We start from the raw sequence: 19,521 nt of genomic DNA on the forward strand, positions 1-19,521 counted from the left end.
CACACTAAAACCTGATTTTTATAAGATCAGATAATAGTAGTGAAAACACCCATCTTCATAGAACAGGTAAGCCTTGGGCAGGAACTGTGGAAGCATCTCTGGTTCAGAGGACAGGTGCAGCTAGGGTAGCATCAGCACAAGCAGGTACAAATCTGGCAACAGCAGTGCAAGCTTTAGTGTCTCAAAGAACAGGGACGGCCTGGCAATTTGCAAAGCAAGCTTCCCTCTCTCAAAGAAGGCAATACGTGCAATCTTCCATTCGCACAGGGCAGATTCAGCATGGCAGAGCTGTACAAGCTTTAATCGCTCACAGAACATGAACGGTTTAGGTATGAGTGACATGCAGGTTACAGACAGATGTCTGGGACAGGTGCTTACCTCACTGAGAGGAAGGTATAGGTGGATAAGTGAAGAATATGTAATTTGTGACACCATTCTCACTTAGGTGAAATTCCACGTCAACACTCTGAAAACCTTTCTGCAGTCTTTCTGAGACCTCTTTTGATTGATTCTTTGTTTTTCCATGTATTGAGAAATGATAGTAACCTAGGAAGTCATTTCTTTTTAGAACAACCTCTCCACAGCCTAAGTAACTATGCTCTACTCTAGACAGACTCACAGCTGTCAACCTCTTTCAAAAGGGTTTGAATGCACATGCATTAGGCCTTAGGCAATCCCACAATAGGTGCTTTACTTGTTCAAAACGCTGAAGGCTGCCAGCGATCCTCACTTTTACAGTTGACCCTAGTGTAAACATGTGGCATTATTCCAGATATTTTAAGCATTTGCACCGTTTCAAGGCATCTACACCTCACATCCTTTAGTGAACAGTATACGAATGAAATGTCACCCTGACTCAGCAAATTTTGGAGCTGTCAGACGGAAAATGCTGAATCATCCTCTGTTATCAATGTTCCTGTAAAAAAGAGCAGCTTGTTATGTCTCCTATTGAAGTTAAAAAATTAACAGCCTTTGTTAGAGACAATATGTCTGGATTATGTGCAAGATTGTTGAAGTGTGAAAACGAGATGGGAAACATGCAAAGGTGACAATGGTGAAGTGAAGGAGGCTGGATTAAAGGTTGTGAGCAATTGTTTGTTCCTGTTACAGTGCAGTATTGTATCCATAAAGTACTAGGATACTATGTAAAAAAAAAAACCAAGAGTTATCTCCTTAGAAGATGAACCGTAATTACTGGTATCACAAATGGTGCAGTAGTACTGAAGATAAATGCCTCCAGGTCAGACTTGGAGGTCGTTGTTCCTGGTAAATGCAATTTTTATTTGATTATGAATTTACGTGTGAGATTTAGTGAAGTTGCACCTATTTCTGCATGTTAATACTCATTGAGTAGCGGTCCACAGGCAATCAATTTTTGATATCACCAATACTGGTAATACCATGATATCAGTAACACTCATAATCCAAGCCTAGATGTTGGGATTTTTCTGATATTTTTGTTTGTTGTGATACACCGAGGCCCTCAGGAGAAAGATCTTGCTGCATGCAATATGTGGTCTCCTAGAGACAGATTTGCATGCAGGCCAGCCCTCCCGATTCAGGCAGGAGACCACCGATTTCAAATCTAGTCTCCCGCTACCTATCCTGCATGCAAAAACTCGATTCCTAGGTGGGCTTCTGTAGTCCAGCACTGGTCTTGTGTGACTCTGAGTATGCACTGTCAGTAACCGGCTCCTGTTATATGCACTGTCAGTAACCGGCTCCTGTTATATGCACTGCCAATAACCTGCTCCTGCAGGCCAGTGCACACTTGTCATGCTCTTTCTGCCTGCCATAGCTTTCTCTGTGCTCCTGACAGGTAAGGAAAACACGTATATATTTGCATTTCTGATATCCGATCCTGCAGTAGCACACTTGCAAGTCCCATGCATGCCAATAGACACAAATCAGGCCTTAATAGAAGTTAATGGGATAAATGCATTCTTCCAATAATTTGTTTTTAATCTCCCAATTTCCCCTTCTAAAATGCTGGCATGCATGCATTTACGCCAGTGAGATGAACGCTGAGTAAATAACATTAAAGCCATTTTAGATTGGACTTTGTAAGGGAGGATTACACACTGATCTCCACTGTTCTATAGAAAGATGTAGGCACCAAAATCTTTTGAATGGAAATTTGAATACGTGTCTCCAGCTTTTGGTCCATCTCGCTTGATCCTGGTAGAACTCACCACATTGTCACTGGGGTGAATTCCTGGGTTTCCTTAGGGTGCTCACAGGGTGATGACTTAGTGTCCCCTGGATACTTGAGCTGTGCAGTGTTTCAAGTAGTCAGTGTGGTGTGTTGGGGTTGTGCCCCTACGATGGAGCTTGGCGTCTCAGTGCCCCTAGGATGCAGGGCATTCTTATAGGCTAGTGCTCCCCCTGCCCTCCTCCCCAGAAGCAGGGTAGTGTGAAGGAACAGTGCCCATAAATAAAAGTTCTCTGTAGTAGGATTGTGCCCCAAGGATGCGGTGGTAAGTGTGCCTGTGGTATCGCACAATATGATGGGAATTGGCTGGTAGGACAGTACTGTGTGCTGGGTTTGTGTCCCAAATGTGCAGCACAGTGTGATGGGTTAGTGTAACTAAGATGTAGTGTTTTGTGACCATTGTGTGCAGTGCAGTATGGTGGGTGCGGTGTTGTCTCTCGAATGTAGTGCTGTGTGCTGTGTATTGTCCCTAGGATGAAGCATAGCATGATGGGTTTGTGTATATAGCAGTGATACTCAAAGTACGGCCCGGGGGGGGGGGTGCTTGCGGCCCTCTTGACCTTTATATGTGCCCCGCAAACCCCAACCCTGGGGAACAGCAGCATGAGCTGCTGTTTAGTTGCTGATCACTAATACTCAGAATTTTTCTTAAAAAATATGAAGCAAGCTTTTATTAACCATCAAATAAATACTTGCCTGTTTATTTAACTTTTTAGACCTCTACACAATCCCTGACACACCCAGAACCCCGTAACACCACCCTGCTGGCATCAGTGCAGCCCTCGGTCACACCACAAACCGTACATTGCGGCCCCTGGGCAAATGTTTAAGAGTACCCATGGTATATAGGATGTAGTGTTTTTTCTCCCTAGTGTGCAGCACAATATGATGGGGTAGTTAGTGGCTGTGCAGTGGACTGGTGTTAGGATCAGTGGAAATAATGAACTGTTATCAGTAGACTGCATTGGAGTGTAATATCTTAAGCGTGCCTATGCTGCAGCACAGTAGGGTAAGCTAGAGAATATGTAATGCAGTGTGTCCAGTTGTTTTATATAGTGCTCACCCCCATCCTCCGTTTGTTTCACAGCGCTTTAAGACACTAAACTGATGAGCTGCCATAAATAAAGAGGGTCTCAGAATGCAACAGAACAGAGTCCGCATCATGCTCTTTCTCTCTCTCTTGTAGTCTCCTTGCCTCCATGGTGGCCCCCAAATCTGCTGCACGGCTGTGATTGGTTAGGCCCTACAGGATGTTTATCTGCAAGGAGATTACAGAGATTCTCAGATGGGGCAGGCTTCTATCTTCAGGTTCTGTGGGTGCCCAACACACACCAACCGTGGCTTCTTACAGACTTTATGGTCATGAGCAATCACCTTCCATGTCCCTTCCTTTGTAGCAGTTGCATCTTTGTACCAAAAGAAGGCCTCCGAGTGCCAGTAAATTACATAAGTGGTAGTTGTAAATGTAAATGTAAAATGTAAATGTGTGTATACTTGTAAAGCGCACTGCCGCCCCATCTCGGGGCATCCTGGCGCTGTATACCGCTGTGGAACCCATCCTGGCTTTCCCTGTGAGATGCCCCCTCCAGGGCACCCCCAAGGTGAAGCCAGGCATCCAAGCGCTGTTGGGGCCGTTGTGGAGATTAAGCAAGCTATTGCCCAGAGCTGCAGAGTGGGACCCATGATTAGAGTAGGCACCGAGGCGAGAATTATCAGGTCCACGGACATTGAGCCCAAGACCCTGCCGCGTCGGGAATTGAACCCTGGTCCCGGGCGAGACCTCTGCATCAGGGTCTGCCGCTCTAACCATTGAGCCACACTTCTCCACTTTCTCACTTTCTCAACTTCCTGGAAGTCCTGCCTTATCTTTACACTGGTCCATTCTTGTCTGAGAGGATCTGTGCTGCTATGGTGGCATATTCAGATTCAAGGCAGTACTCCCAGGCTGTAGAACCTCAGTACAGCTCTCTAGTATCCACTTGCCTATGTATATGAATAGATCCATTGTGCCTTTAGGTAACAAAAGCCATCTCCAGCCAGCTGTAATAAGAATTAACACCAGTCAAAAACCCAGACTTCCCTCTCTTGCACCGATATACATTTGCATAGAGCCCCTTGTGTTGGACATGTATTGTACTAGCATTGAGATGTAAAACGCTCTTTATTGAAACCTAAGAAACATGCGGATTACAGCGGGTTGTGATGGCGTTGGACTAAGCACCTGAGCTGTAAAACTAAGGATAGCATTACATGTGTGTGTTTGAAGATGTTTCCTATAACTGACTAAACTTGCAGCAAGCATCCCGTGGTGAGTCAATCTTTTGTGAATAATGCACATTGTGAATTGGAATATGGTACTGGTGATATTAGTGAGTGGTAGCTGTGGAACTAAATGATTCAGTGGTGGTAGTTTCCAGATGATGTACACCAGTTTAGCTAAAACCATCAACAGGACTAATCCACTACAGGCACTATTTTGACTCTGTCATTATTTTATTATTATTATAGGTTGTGGAATATTGGCTTGAAATGGGGTCCACCAACTTGATAAACACAGGTTTCCAGGCAAACTCAGAGGACCAAGTGATTTACTAATGGCCTCCCCAAAGGCCTGTTACTTTCCCGCCCCGGAATTGTGGGCCTGTTGCAAATGTGAGGGCGCATAGTGAGAAAGATGGGCAATTAACAGTTGTTGATCTCCTTATGTGGGCAGTGAGGCTTTTAGCACCATTCTCTCTAAAATCACCCACCACAAGCAAGCAAAGTGATTCATGGCTCTTCTTCGCATTGTCTACTCTCGCCACATTTTCTTCAGACTCAGAAAGGTGAAGAGGAGAGCGTTCTAAGACTTCCCATGGTCTACCTGGTGCCAGCCTTCTACTGAGATAGCTTCTGAATTTGTTAGGGGTGGGCGGAATTTTTGTAATCGCGTTACGCAAATCTCTGCGAAACGGTAAAGAACTTCCGCGAACATGCAGAAATTCCACAAACACGCGGAATTGCTTGTTCGAGATGCTTTTTTCCTGTTTGCAATCGCTGTTTGCGTGCTCACAGGGAAATATCATGCGAACACGCATTTTTAGAACGCAAACAAGCAAAATATTTTGCAAAGTCGCAAAACGCAGAATTTTGGCCAATTTCGTGTTCTCCGCGGAACGCAAAATTACCCAAATTCTGCAAATTCCGTGAGCAGAACGGAATTTACCGCTCAGGCCTAGAATTTGTCTTACTACTTATGCAACCTTAAGATCTGTACTTAATCTCCCAGGCATTGGTTGGTGGATAATATATTATGTTTTTAACTTAGCTGGCCAGCACTTGTGTACACTTAAGGTCTGTATACACCCACAAGCACTTTGAGTTACAGTTTCCGCAAACAGGGATCGGTAACTGCATTATGTTTTATGCTTTGTTTCAACAGGGACCTACCTAATCTGGCCATGAAGATCGCTGTAATTGGACAAAGCTTGTTTGGAAAGGAAGTGTACAAGGAGCTTCGGAAGGAAGGGCATGAGGTTGTTGGCGTGTTCACTGTCCCAGACAAAAATGGCAAGGCTGATCCTCTTGGTAAGTAAATGAGCATCTAATGGGGTGGGCATACTGTAATCTCATTGTAACCATGGGTTCTGAGCTGCTTCCAATGTTCCATTGGATGGTTGCACATGTTAGCCTTTTAACCTCATAGAAACATATTACAACAGAATCATTTCTGAGAACTTTATTTGTGGGAGATCCACAATATCAAAGTTACATGCAGTAAAATGAAACAACCAGTAATATCCAACAGTTTGATCCACATTTGTTCAAAATCTGATCCTTTTATCTAGATCAAAGGTTGACCTGGTGTTAAACTTTTTCGACTGCAAATTTACTGCATGGTTGAATTTTTCTAAAAGGAGGGCTGGAGATGAAATTCAATAGCTGCATTGAGAACTGGGTAAGACACAGAGCAGAGAGTACTGGTGCATGCATTCCATTCTGATGAAAGACAGGGAACGTGTTGGATGGAACCTGCACCGCTGGCGTGCCCGGTGCAGCTCAATGGACTCATAAATGTTACTATAGTAAAGGGAAATAAACATATATGAGGATAGAAGTCAGATGAACATGAAAAATAAAAATACCCAATGAGTTTGGGCATGTAAATTCCAAGAGAGCACAGAGTCTCTAAGGGACAATGTAAGTGGAAGCAATCATGGGAATATGCTGTCTTGGGAACAGAGGGGTGGTGAGCCCTATCTAACTTGAGTGTTCACATACTCAGTACTACATATTGACGATGAACACAATACACAGGTTAGGTAAAACGCATTAGAAATAGCACAGACAGTACTGTAGAACAGTGGTTCCCAACCTTTTGACTCCTGAGGACCCCCACTAAATCACTACTGGAAGCCAGGGACCACCCCAGCAATTTGCACAATTTAAATTTCAGACATAAAACTAGTAACTTGAAAAATATCCACAACCAAGTACACACCAAACAAATACTCAAATTACTACAGATGTTATTCTTTTATACTGAAAAATATATAAAAATCAAAGTATTGTAATGGAAATATTTGTGCTGTATCTCAGCAACATTCTTTTTAATGTTTGGTTTTATTTCGGAAAGTTGAATCCTCAGGTCAGATTCTACATTTGCCAAGCAATTTCTGTATTTATTTTTTAGGTACATAAGATCTGAGAAAGCTTTTATATGTAAATATGTGGTGGGGAAAGGAAGTAAAACCTTAAGTGCCTGTCATATCCTCATACCCCTCTGTCACATGTATTTCATTTGTTTTATAGCACCTCTCATGCCAGTGTAGGGTGTCAGAGCACTTTACATCACGCACATACAGAGACAATCATATGTGTGTAAATCAGTGTATAGAAAATGTTACATAAGTCAAAGGGAACTATAAGGTGTCGGGTTCACGTCATCCATACGGCATTTTTTAAGAGTGCTTGGTTTGGAGAAGCACAAACTCAGAATTCAGAACATAACAATGTGATTAGTGTTGACTTTAATAATAAGAAATCATTTCTACACAAACAAACCTTTTTTTAATAACATCAGAATAATAGAAGACTGGGGAAAAACATAACTTTCTAACTTGAACCATGCAGTTTGCATGCAGCTGGTTGCTGGCAGTTCATAGCTTCCTGTGCTAAATTAGGATTATAATTTATGAACTGCACAGTAACAAAAGAATCTCTGTGACAAAAGCAGCAATCCACTGTGCTATGCACATAAGATACTGTTCTATGAAATGCATGATACACGTTCTTTGCAGCAGGCATATTAACCATCTACACTACCTTAGTGGAGTCAAAACTGCCACTAGACAAAACTCCCAACTCTCTCCAGCAGGTTGATTAATCACCAGAGTTATTTTGACACTTTCATTTTTGCTCAAATACTGCTGGACATACAAGGAACTTTGCAGTACTTGTAAAACTGCTGCACAAATGAAGTAACAAATATAAAAACACGCATATATTTCTGTCGAGAGGCCCCATCTAGAGAAGTGCCTTCCTGACGACCCAGGCCTTGAGATGCCTGCAGACCCTCTGGGAATGTGCCACCGACCCCTCAGGGTCCACAGACCACAGGTTGGGAACCGCTGCTGTAATGTACTCCAGACACAGCTGGATAAGAAACTATAGTCGTTTTTTCTGTTACCAAACAATGTAGCAAATGATTAACTATCCAAGTAAATTAGTTTTTGAACAATGTTTTAATATATGTGAATATAAATAGGTCCACTGAAAAGCTTATTTTCCATCTCAGTATTGATATAAAAATTTCAGACAGGCATCAAAACAAAATGTATGGTTAAAATACTTATTATTCAAGTTCTTGTACCTGCACGTTACCCACATGGGCAATATTTAATTAGTTTGGGGTTCTTAGCACCTTGTTCGGGGCTTCTGGGGTTGTGCAATCATTTCTGAGTCATTCCTTAAAAGCGTTGGCACATGTGTCTGTAAAGGCATCAGAGACTTAGGGGCATATGTATCAAAATCCGTTATTGCGATTCTCAAATAGCAATTCTTTGAGAATCGCTATTTGAGAATCGCAACACGGGATGTATTTAAAAATTCGCAAATATTTTGCAATTTCTTGGTATTCCTTAATTGCGATTAGCAAATTGCAAAATCGCAATTAAGGAATATCTTCCATTCATTCCTATGGACCAGGAGGCCCATAGGAGTGAATTCGAAGTCATTCTCAATTTGCGATTCGCAATTTGAGAATCGCAAATTGAGAATAATTTCAAGGATGCAAGGGTGTCATAAGGACACCCTGATGCACCCCTGAAATGAGCATGTGTGCGCATATGGCGCACATACATGCCCTAAGGGCATGTATGTGCGCCACATGGCACTTTGAAAAATGCCAAAAAGTGCATTTTTCAAAGAAATTGCAAATCACCACCAACTTGATGTTGGTGGTAATTTGCGATTTCTTAAGTAGAAATCGCACAACTGCGGTGCTTGTTAAATAGCATTTAAGGAATCGCAATTTGCGATTTCTTAAATGCTTACGCAAAATTGAGAATCGCAAAATTAGCGATTCCTTACGAATGTGATGCGTAAATGACTCATACATCGCGTTTTGCGATTTTTTTTACCCGTAAACCATATTTTTTTTGCGAATCGCAGCATTTGGGAATAAAAAAATCGTTTCATACATATGCCGCTTAATGTTAAAGACAAAAAGATGGCTCATGATACTCCCAAGTGGCTCCTGCTAACAGTAAAATCGTCTGCAACTGGGAACCTTTTTCTGGTTCTCTTACCGAAATTCCTATTTTTTTTCCTGTATCAGATTACCTGAAATGTCTTAACTGTGTGACAGAACTGTAGAAAGAGCAAATGGGATTTTAGGTGTATGGGTAGGAATATTACCATTAGAAAAGGGAAGTTTAGGTGTATGGGTAGAACCATTATCAATAGAAAAAGGGAATTTAACTTGTTGCAGTGCAATGACTGAAGTATAAACATACTTTTCTCAGTTATTTCTATATTTGTATGAGTGATAGTGATAATAGTGAATGCTTTTTTCTTTATGCATAGTACTCCTATAGTTATGGGCCACTTCTGAGCACTAATAAAAAGAGAGCATGATCTCCCACCTCAGAGAACCTGGGGTGGAAAATCACACCCATGAACCGTGATACACTTTCTTTCTCATAAAGCACTGAGGGACGCGGTATGCTTCTTGATACAGAAATGCAAACAACTTCAGCCCCTAAAGGCTAATTATTTGTTTGCATTTACGTTTCAAGAGGCACACCGCATCCCTCAGTGCTTTTTGAGAAGCCGTGTATGATTACTTTGTTTCAAGATATTAAAGGTATCTAGGGGCACTTAGTAACAAGGAGTTCCCAGTTTCACGGAGCGCATGCCCACCAGACTCTAGGGTGGCAGCGTACCCAGGTTACCGGCGTGACTTTTAGGATGTGTTACATGCATCACTTTCAAATGGCGTAGATGATTTTTCTTCATTTGACTATGAACTGACTGACACACAGACTAAAGGTCTCACAATACTCATCAGCCCTGAAAAAGACTTGTAGACGTGGAGATGTGTTATATGTGATACTCAACTGATCCTGGTCCTTGATAAAGATACTCAGGACTGGGAAGAAAACCTGAAATGTTGCCTGACGGCTGCATTCGATTGGATGGGGTAGAACCATTTGAAATGTAACACGGGCAAGACGGAGATCATGCAATGGGTCCACATAACGATTTTGTCCCCAAACTGTGGTGGCCGGAGAAGGCAGAGATACCGCCCCATACCACCAACTCGGCCCGTAATTTGGGGTTCAATTTTGATACCGCCCTGTCTTTCAAGCAACAGGCACTGACAGTAGCAGGGACCTGCTTCGGTATCATTAAGGGACTAAGGAAGTTTTTTGATCTACTTCCTTTGGCGGCTAGGAAAACGGTAACGGTCGCCCTTGTAACATCAAGGATAGACTATTGAAAACAGCCTATATGCAGGGACCAATAAACTTGTCACTCACAAACTTCAGATGGTGCAATACGCAGCAGCTAGGCTGGTGCTGAAATGGCCTAAGAGATCATCAGCATCTGCCGCATTAAATACCTTGTACTGGCTACCGATAATCAAAAGGGTCCTGTTCAAGATCCTGATTATCACCTTTCGAGCCGTCCACTCCCAAGGGCCGAAGTACCTAAGGGGAAAATTCTCTAGGTATTATCCTATGCGTACCTTGCGGTCCTCAAATGCCAATCTGCTGTCTGGTCCAGCCTTCAGACTTAGCACGAGAGGAGGTAAATCACTACCAGTTCTAGGGTCAAAAGCCTGGAACACTCTTCCCCCTCACCTTCGGGCACTAGAGCGGGAAGTAGAATTCCGTAAGGCTTTGAAAACTTGGATCTTTAACTTACAGGACATCCGCGCTAGAGCACTAGTGTGAGAGCCGGACAAACCACCATAAGCAATTTGACCGTGGTATAGATCTTTTGGTCAACAGTGGCGCCTAGATGCTCCTTGGAGCGACAGCTGCGCGGTATAAATGCAACATTACATTACATTACATTACATTACATACAAAGAATTGGAGAAGAATAAAATCAAGGATACTTATAAAAAGAAAAACTTTGCCGACCCTTTACTATTGACATGCCACTGTTTAGGATAACTTTTGGGGCTCTTTTGTGTGATCTGGTACTATTTTGTCCTTAAGACTTCCTTCATTAATTCTTAAGGTCCTCAGGGGATGGGCTAAAATCTATGATAGATTCAAAGAGCTGGTTGGTGGGATTTTTCTGGATCCACCCTCATCTATTGAGATAAAATAGAATTTGGAACAATAAATATTACTGGCAAATAATGTATGGTTCATCCCATATGTATCTTTCTACATAATGAGGTGACTGTGAGCTTTTAAGAGACACAAAGTGGCTAATAGTGAAAGAAAACAGAGAGAAGCTTGGTTGTTTTCAATGAGTAAAACAAACGTTTGAGTGTATTCAGATAAAGTGATAGAGCTAATGCTCAGATTAGTGTGGGAGAAGGTTTCCCGAGGTGATCATCTCTCAGTTAACGTATGGAAAGTTAGTCCAGTGTTTCGAGTCCATGAGTAGTGCAAAGCAGTCAAAATAAATAATCTTCTGAGTAGACTAGTCCTGTCTGGATCTATAAAATGACTGTAGATTTATGTGTCATTGGTTGTAACTATAACTAAGCACAGGCAAAAGTCTTCATGCCAACCATTTGTATCAGGACTACAAATTCCTCTTTGACTTGCGAGCAGGTTGAATCACACCTGAGAACGAGTAAGCCTATCTTTATGACTCCAGTTGAGTCTGCCGCAGCAATCAGAATGCTTAGAAGATCGGCTGAGCTCCAGTGAATATATCAACCCAGTCTCTCAGTACCTGGTTGAGTCTGCCATCCAACCAAAGAGTGTTTACAAGATATAGTAAGGTCCAGTGAATATATCGAGACAGTACCAAAGTACAGGGTAGAGACAACCACAACAAACAAAAAGCATTTGGAAGATATACTGAGCTCCAGTGAATATATATCAACCCAGCCTCTTAGTACATGGTCGAACCTTCCACACCAACCAAAGTGTATTTCTAAGATATACTAGGCTCCCATGAATATATCGAGTCACTCTGCAAGTACAAGCGACAGACAGTGGCGTAGCAGGGTCAGGTGGTACCTGGTGTAGAGAATTTCTTGTCACCCCCGGCTTGACCAAATGGTGGACATATGTGTTTAAAACACATATTTTTGCCATTTTATCACCCCCCTCAGTGATGACTCCCAGAGCGGCCCACACCCACCGCACCCCCCTTCCTATGCCATTGGGGACAGACAGACACAACAAAGAGTATCTAGAAGATATAATGAGCTCCAGTGAATATATCAACCCAGTCCTTCAGTACATGGTTGAGTCTGCCATCCAACCAAAGAGTGTTTAGAAGATATACTAAGGTCTAGTGAATAGATCAAGACAGTCCAGAAGTACAGGGTATAGACAGACACAGCGAACAAAGAGCATTTGGAAGATATACTGAGCTTCTGTGAATATATCATCCCGGCCCCTTAGTACATGGGCCCGGCCACACCAACCAAAGTGTATTTATAAGATATACTAAGCTCCAGTGAATATATAGAGCCACTCCACACGTACAAGGAACAGCCTGATACGGCAAAAAAGAGCATTTAATAGATATACTGAGCTCCACTGAATATATCAAGCCAGGTCCCTGAGTACAAGGTTGAGCTGCCACATCAACAAACGAGGGATTAGAAAATATACTAAGCTCCAATGTATCTACATTGAGCCAGTCCCTTAGTACAAGGTAGAGCCTGCCACACCAACCAAAGAGCGTTTAGAAGGTATACTAAGCTCTGGTGGAAATATTGAGCCAGATCCCAAGTACAAAGTAGAATCACGACAAAGAGCATTTAGAAGATGTACTGAGCTCCAGTGATTATATCAACCCAGTTCCTCAGTACAAGGTAGAGCTTGACACACAACTGAGTTTTTAGAAGATGTGCTAAGCTACTGTGATCGAGCCAGTCTAACTACAAGGTAGAGGTTGCCACATTAAAAAAGGGTGTTTAGAAGATAAAAGTAAGTCCCAGTGAGTATATCGAGCCATCCCTAAAGTGCAAGGTAGAGCCTGTCACACCAACCAAAGTGCATTTAGATGATATACTAAGCTTCAATGAATATATCAAGACAGTCCTTTAGTAAAAGGTAGAACCTTCCAGATGAATCAAAGAGCATTTAGAAGATATACTAAGCTCCTGTGTATATACATTTAGCCAATCTAACGACAAGATAGAGTTTGCCACACTAAAAAAAGGTGTTTAGAATAGATACTAAGTTCCAGTGGTTATATCGAGCCGGCCTTAAAATATAAGGTAGAGTCACAACAAACAAAGATTGTTTAGAAGATATACTAAGCATCAATTAATATATTGTGCCAGCCTTAAAGTACTAAGTAGAACCTTACACATAAACCAAAGAGTGTTTCGAAGCTAAACTAAACTCCAGTGAATATATCGAAACAGTCCTTAAGTACAAGGTAGAGCCTTCCACACGAACCAAAGAGCGTTTAAAAGATATACTGAGCTCCAGTGAATATATCGAGCTAGCCCCTTAAGTACGAGGTAGAGCCTGCCAAACCAGCAGAGTGTTTATAGTCCAATCAAACTAGGAAAAATAACCATCAAACCTGGGAAACTTTGCAACAGAAGTATTTTAAGGGGTTTTCTTCTCTGGAATATGCACTGTTTGACATGTCAAAAATCAGACATAATCGGGTTTCAGGAAAGTCCAGAAAATCACATTTCAAAATGGCGGCCATGCCTTAATGGATTGTCTTTCATTTTTTCCGGGAAAATGTATGTTTTAATGGAAAAAAATGTACGCCTATGAAAAAAAGATTACAAAAATTACTTTATATGCAATATATTTCAAAATAACAATAATACTTGTAATAAGTTCTTTAAAAAAACATAAACAATGACTTATGAAGAACCAAAAAAAAAAAGAACCAATTGCATCAGATAACCTAAAAACATGATAAACCAAAATGCAAGAACATGATAACCCAGAACAAAAATCAATCATCTGCGTCACTGTCTTCATATTTGTTAGTAACACAATTATCGTAGCCACTGACTTGGCACTCTCCACAAGCAGCAGAACAGGGCATCACATTCTTGTTGCAAGCCCACCTCCTGATTACACAGTGTGTTTTGTAGGAACAACGTAGAAGTGGACTGAGAAAGGACCTTCTCACAAAGAAGCACGCTCAATTACACATGGAACAATCCGTTCCCTTTCACTGTTCCAAAACTAATTGTAATTCAAGAAAACTCATTCCATTTTATCTATGATTAAAGCGTTTATTTTCATCTTTCTGATAAATGGTGTGTTCATCTTATCATGTAAATTCAATTCATTTCCCAATCTTCAAAATAACACCCAATGCATTTCGGGTCAAATAAAACAAGGACCCTGTCCAGAATATGAGGCTGAGCAGAATGAGGACGGTTTTGGAGGTGATGACCCCGCAGTCCATGTTTAAACTTTAGTCGTCTTCGAGTCCTGCGCGTTGCTTACTGCCTGTATATCTCCGAAACACCTTCCTCTTCTCTACATAGCTCTTATCGTTTGCTTGTTTTCTTTGACCCGAAATGCATTGGGTGTTATTTTGAAGATTGGGAAATGAATTGAATTTACATGATAAGATGAACACACCTATTATCAGAAAGATGAAAATAAACGCTTTAATCATCGATAAAATGGAATGAGTTTTCTTGAATTACAATTAGTTTTGGAACAGTGAAAGGGAACGGATTGTTCCATGTGTAATTGAGCGCGCTTCTTTGTGAGAAGGTGCTTTCTCACTCCACTTCTTCGTTGTATCAAGGCACGGATTGACGACGTGCAACAGGAGCAGCGCTAACCAGAACGTTAAAAAACTGTTTGATAAGAATTACGTTTTAAAGTGTGCACAGGGATAACACAGTTTCTATTGTAGGAACAACGTATCATATTCAATGACAAGTGCAGAGCTGGTGTCAAGTCACATATTGTGGGCCAAAATGAATTACTTTTTCATACCACCCCATTCTTTCTGATTAAGATTCTCTTTTGTTGATTGCCATGCCCTGATTTGGTAGCAGGTACGAAACCTGTGGTACTTTGTGGCAGATTCGAGAGACGCCAATCGTTCTGGTGTAACAAATGATTTAGCAGCAACTACCTTTTGTAACAGAATTTGCTGACAAAGTGTGTTAATGGAATCCTTTTTCCTGAATCCATACAAAACCAACAGAGCCTTCTTCCCAGCATTTGCAATGTCAATGTGTTGGGAATCTTCCAAACAGAACATGTTTGCAACTACTTGGAGCTCCTTTTCCTTTAGTAGATGACCGAATGCTTTCGCTTTTCCAATAGAAAAAATTCTGGAAGTTGTAGAAATAGCAGGTCCTTGCAAATGTTAGTGCTGAGCAAGGCCTGAATACCGAGAATATCATATACAGAAATCATAGAAGATCCTCATTTTATGTCACTACGATAATACAATTTAAAACCATAGTTCTTGGCATGATACAATAGAAGAATTAGCAAATCTGTATCTTCCCCTATAACGGTAGCGGATGAATGTTCGGAAGAGAAAATCGCAGCTCAAACAATATCCACATCAGCATCTCCAACAGCAAGTTGCACAGTCGACCCGCGTTTCCTTAACTTCTTGGCTAAGAGTAAAATTATCACCTGTTTGTTTTTGTCATTTGACAAGAGCTTTCTTTCTGGCCAACAAACTTCATACCTTTTGTGAATCTGACCGATGTGCTAATCTGAGAATTCTGTCGCCTTCGGTGGGTTATGTCCTTGATGAATGGAGAATCATCATAACTCTAAAACACAATGATAGCTTTCCCAAAGTGTTGAAGCGTGTAAGTAGCGTAGTAATTCACAATATTCTCGTATGTATCATGTTTGCTCCACTGAATGTGTTGCAATAGTGATCTGCCATCTATGACATAGTGATCAGTAGATTGTATTTCAACAACCTCAGAGCGTAACTCCTTGGTATTGCATGTGCTAATTGAGACTTATCGGCCTTTCGTAACATACTGCGAGACTCAAGTAATGCAAGAGGGAAAGAACAAAGGTCGTAATGCATATCTGCAAGATTCATGCCACTTGGGTATACAATCATCATTCTTTGAAACAACAATGCTGGATCTATCTCAATATCAGCATCTACAGTACTATTAACAGCAGCAGCAGATCCCAGCATTTTTACGCTGTCCGATCTTTTAGCTTTGAATGTGAAAACTGGATTCTCCTTCCTTTTGCCGACTATTCTTCTATCAATGGAATGTCATTCATGTACGATAGCCGTTGCAGAAGCAGTAACTCCAGTAACAATGCTACTGAGAAATGTGTTGAAATGGAATGGCGAATGGGGTTGTGACAATCATAGACCTTCTGGATATCTGTATTGTCTCTGATTCGTCTTTGTTTGCAAATGTCCTTATGTTGTTCACTAGTTTCAATGGAAACACCAGTAAACTCTTGCATTGATAGGTTATAAGTGGAGCAACCTGGCATAGAAAGCTGCTATATTGCACTTTGAATCTCTGTAAGTCCACGTCCACATGTCAGCCCTCTTCTGCTTTCAATGGTACGTATCAAGACTTGGTCAATCACAAAGTCGGCACCCAGTCCTGTCCAGAATCTGTTATTTCTTACAGCGTACAGCCTTTTCTTAAACATTTCGTAAACTGAAGTCTTTGTAGCATCCAATGTGAGCATATTCTGCAGTTACAAGTATATTGATTTTAGATAACCATGGTGGCCAGCCACAGCAATAATGGTTAGACATTCCTGCATTGCTTGCAAAAGCAGATCCCGTGAATCAGTCCTGTCTGCAGCAATCAACGTATGCATAGTGGTAATCATTCGCTGATGCTCTAACCACATCTGACATGTTTGAGATGGCTGTAGCTCAGATCTCTTCTTCTCCAAAGGGTTAAGTACCCTAAGACAGAGTATTCACAACTTCCAATTTCTCCAATGATGTTCTGTGTGACATAACATCGGCAAGCAGGTTTGACTATTCTTGAATGACATTGTGGTTGCAATCATCTTCATTCCAAGGAAAAACATCTTCAGTCAATAAGGCACTTAGAGCTGCATCAAGAATTAAGTGGCCACTAACAGCTCTAGAAACTGCTGAGCCACTCATGTGAAACACTGAATTTGCTCCATACACTTCTTGCAAAAGCTCATTTAGGCCTGAACCATTCAATCGTACCCAAAAGATTCATGAGGTTATGAAATGATCCCAGCATTAGAATTGTATCTCGCAGGTCATCATATTGCTTGATTATTTGTGCTGCTTTCTGAACAAATGCTGATCACATTTAAAAATCCATGGAAAATTCTGATTATGTGCAATCTTGCTCAGATACTTAAGAGTTGATCATATACAAGTGATATCACTTGGTGCCATATCAATTTAGTGCAGGAACTTAAACGATGCCTTTCTCGGATGCTGAAGACTTGACCCACTGTAAATTGTGTACATCATTCCAAGCCAATTTAGTCCATGATTTTTAGAAAAATACCAAGATAGCTGACACATAACATTGAGTCTGTCGATGCTACAACTTGAAAGTTTCTGGAAAGTGATGCCCTTTTGAAGGTGTTTTGCGGATCGGTACTCAGTAATAGGAACTTTTGCAAGATTCTTTATGTCTCTGTCTGCAACATCGTGCCTTGGACTACCAGGTTTAATTTTGATTACTGGAGTTACAGCTGCAATCATTCCCATACCTTGGAAACTCTTCTTACCATCTAGAGTGAGGAGGTTGTGGTCAACATTATCGTCTACAATTGTAGAACCCTCATCCCTATCCACTAAGGAAGTAAAACCACATGGCAAGTGCAGCATTTTGTTAAAATTTTGCAACTTCCTCATAGGAAGAACAGAATTCCAGGTTATGAAGATACCTTGATCTGAAGTTATGGTGCAGTTGAACGCCAAGATAGATCTGGAGCGGACATAATAAGGCTTTTGGGCGGATAGCTCGCATAATGCCCTGCCGTATAGCAACCTCTTTAGTTAAGACATCTTTTCCTACCAATAACTTGGAATGCAGCAATTTCAATCTACTGGGAAGCTAATCCAAATCACTTTCAGCACTGAGGTCACTTGTTGCTGAATATATGTCTTTTCTTGCAGAATGAGATGACTTTACTTCATTTTTTATTAGTTTTGCCACAGTTTCTATGATGTAGATCTTCTGCAGTTAAATGTCACAATCCTTTGGGTTGGAATGATAACTTTGAAGAATGTTATTAGTTGTTTCCCAAAGAGTTACTACATCAGCTTTTCCTCTTTTCACTGATATAATACCATCTCCATAATATTCTACAAACATCCTTTTCATGTGCCTATGATTGTATGCTTGTATGTTACTTCCTCAGTGATATTCTTCCTTTTTGGATGATAGGTCTGGAATGCACATTTGACCTTCATCATTCGAGTCAAGGTAACTACACGTCTTCAGAAAAGCTTCATGTTCTTCATTACTTGGACACCCTACTTTCAACTTAGTTGATTCTTGTTCAACAGTTGAATATTCTTTGGGGATGTTTCTTCCGCTTCGAAAGTTTACACTGCAAGATTGGTGTAAATGCAATCTGCTGCGTGAATATCCAAAAGAAAATATTCAATACTGCCTCCTATTACAAATGACCATTAACCACCCTGACTTTCACAGCACCTTTTTATAGTTCCTGAGAATTCTAATGTCCGTACATATACGTCTTCTGTTTTCGGCTTGTTTTTGCACAAAAAGTTCACATGCGTTCTGCAAAACAAACAGTCAGTTGCACTGCAGAATGGCCCTGCAGCTATTTGAGTACTTCCACGGTTTCGACTGGCATTGTTAATGCTCTTAGCTACTTTTTCAGCCAAAATCGCAATCTTCTGTCCTTCATCCAATCTCTTGTTACAAATAGGACACTGCTGTTCAAGGGTAGCCATATTCTGTGAGCAAAGGAAAAATATGTTAATAATCAAAGTCATATTTGTGTCACTAATACTGTACTTAAAACATCCTAATATGCTTTATTATATTTACATGCCACCATTTTGAAATGCGATTGTCGTAGCTTTCAGTAATGCATTTTTGGAAATGTCAAACAGTACCTATTCCTGAGTAGAAAACCACTTACAAAGCTTCTGTTGCAATTTTCAACCCCAGTTTGACTGGACTATAAGTGAATACAGTGAATACATTGAGCTAATACTTAACTACAAAGTAGAGCCTGCATCACCAATCAAAGAGTACTCAGAAGATACACTAAGGTCTAGTGAACTTGCATTGAGATACCCACGAAGTCGAAAGTAGAGTCTGCCACACCCACTAAAGAGCATATAAAAGGTATAATAAGCTCCAGTGTATATATATATATATATATATATATATATATCTATATATATTATAATTATATAGCACCTACTACCTCTGATGAGGCGTCGAATCTCTTTTTGACGAGTAGCAGGCTAATCTGGAATCCAAAGAGGATTAATGGTGGGTTAGTATAGGGAAATATGTGTTAATTTGACCAGTGGACATGCAAGTCTGTTAGTTGGATTGAATAATAGAAGGATAGAAGAGGGAAGAGTCTAGAAAGTGTTATTTGGTAGATCACAGTAGTTAAATGAGGCTAGGGATAAGTAAAACAAGAGATGGAGGAGGGACGAGTTTCTATATAGGTATTAGGGAAATC

At 40.9% G+C, this 19,521-nt stretch overlaps 1 protein-coding gene across 1 annotated transcript in view; it reads left to right on the forward strand.

Annotated features, from left to right (window-relative positions):
• The window catches only part of ALDH1L1 (aldehyde dehydrogenase 1 family member L1), a 192,171-nt gene that overhangs the window by 26,846 nt on the left and 145,804 nt on the right, over positions 1-19,521 (forward strand). Inside the window, exon 2 of the mRNA XM_078661722.1 lies at positions 5,634-5,779. Coding sequence (XP_078517848.1) covers positions 5,653-5,779 — 127 coding nt within the window. The 5' untranslated portion in view covers positions 5,634-5,652. The remainder of the gene's footprint in view (positions 1-5,633; positions 5,780-19,521) is intronic.

Source organism: Lissotriton helveticus, chromosome 9, assembly GCF_964261635.1.
Source record: "Lissotriton helveticus chromosome 9, aLisHel1.1, whole genome shotgun sequence".
Classification (NCBI taxonomy): Eukaryota; Metazoa; Chordata; class Amphibia; order Caudata; family Salamandridae; genus Lissotriton; species Lissotriton helveticus.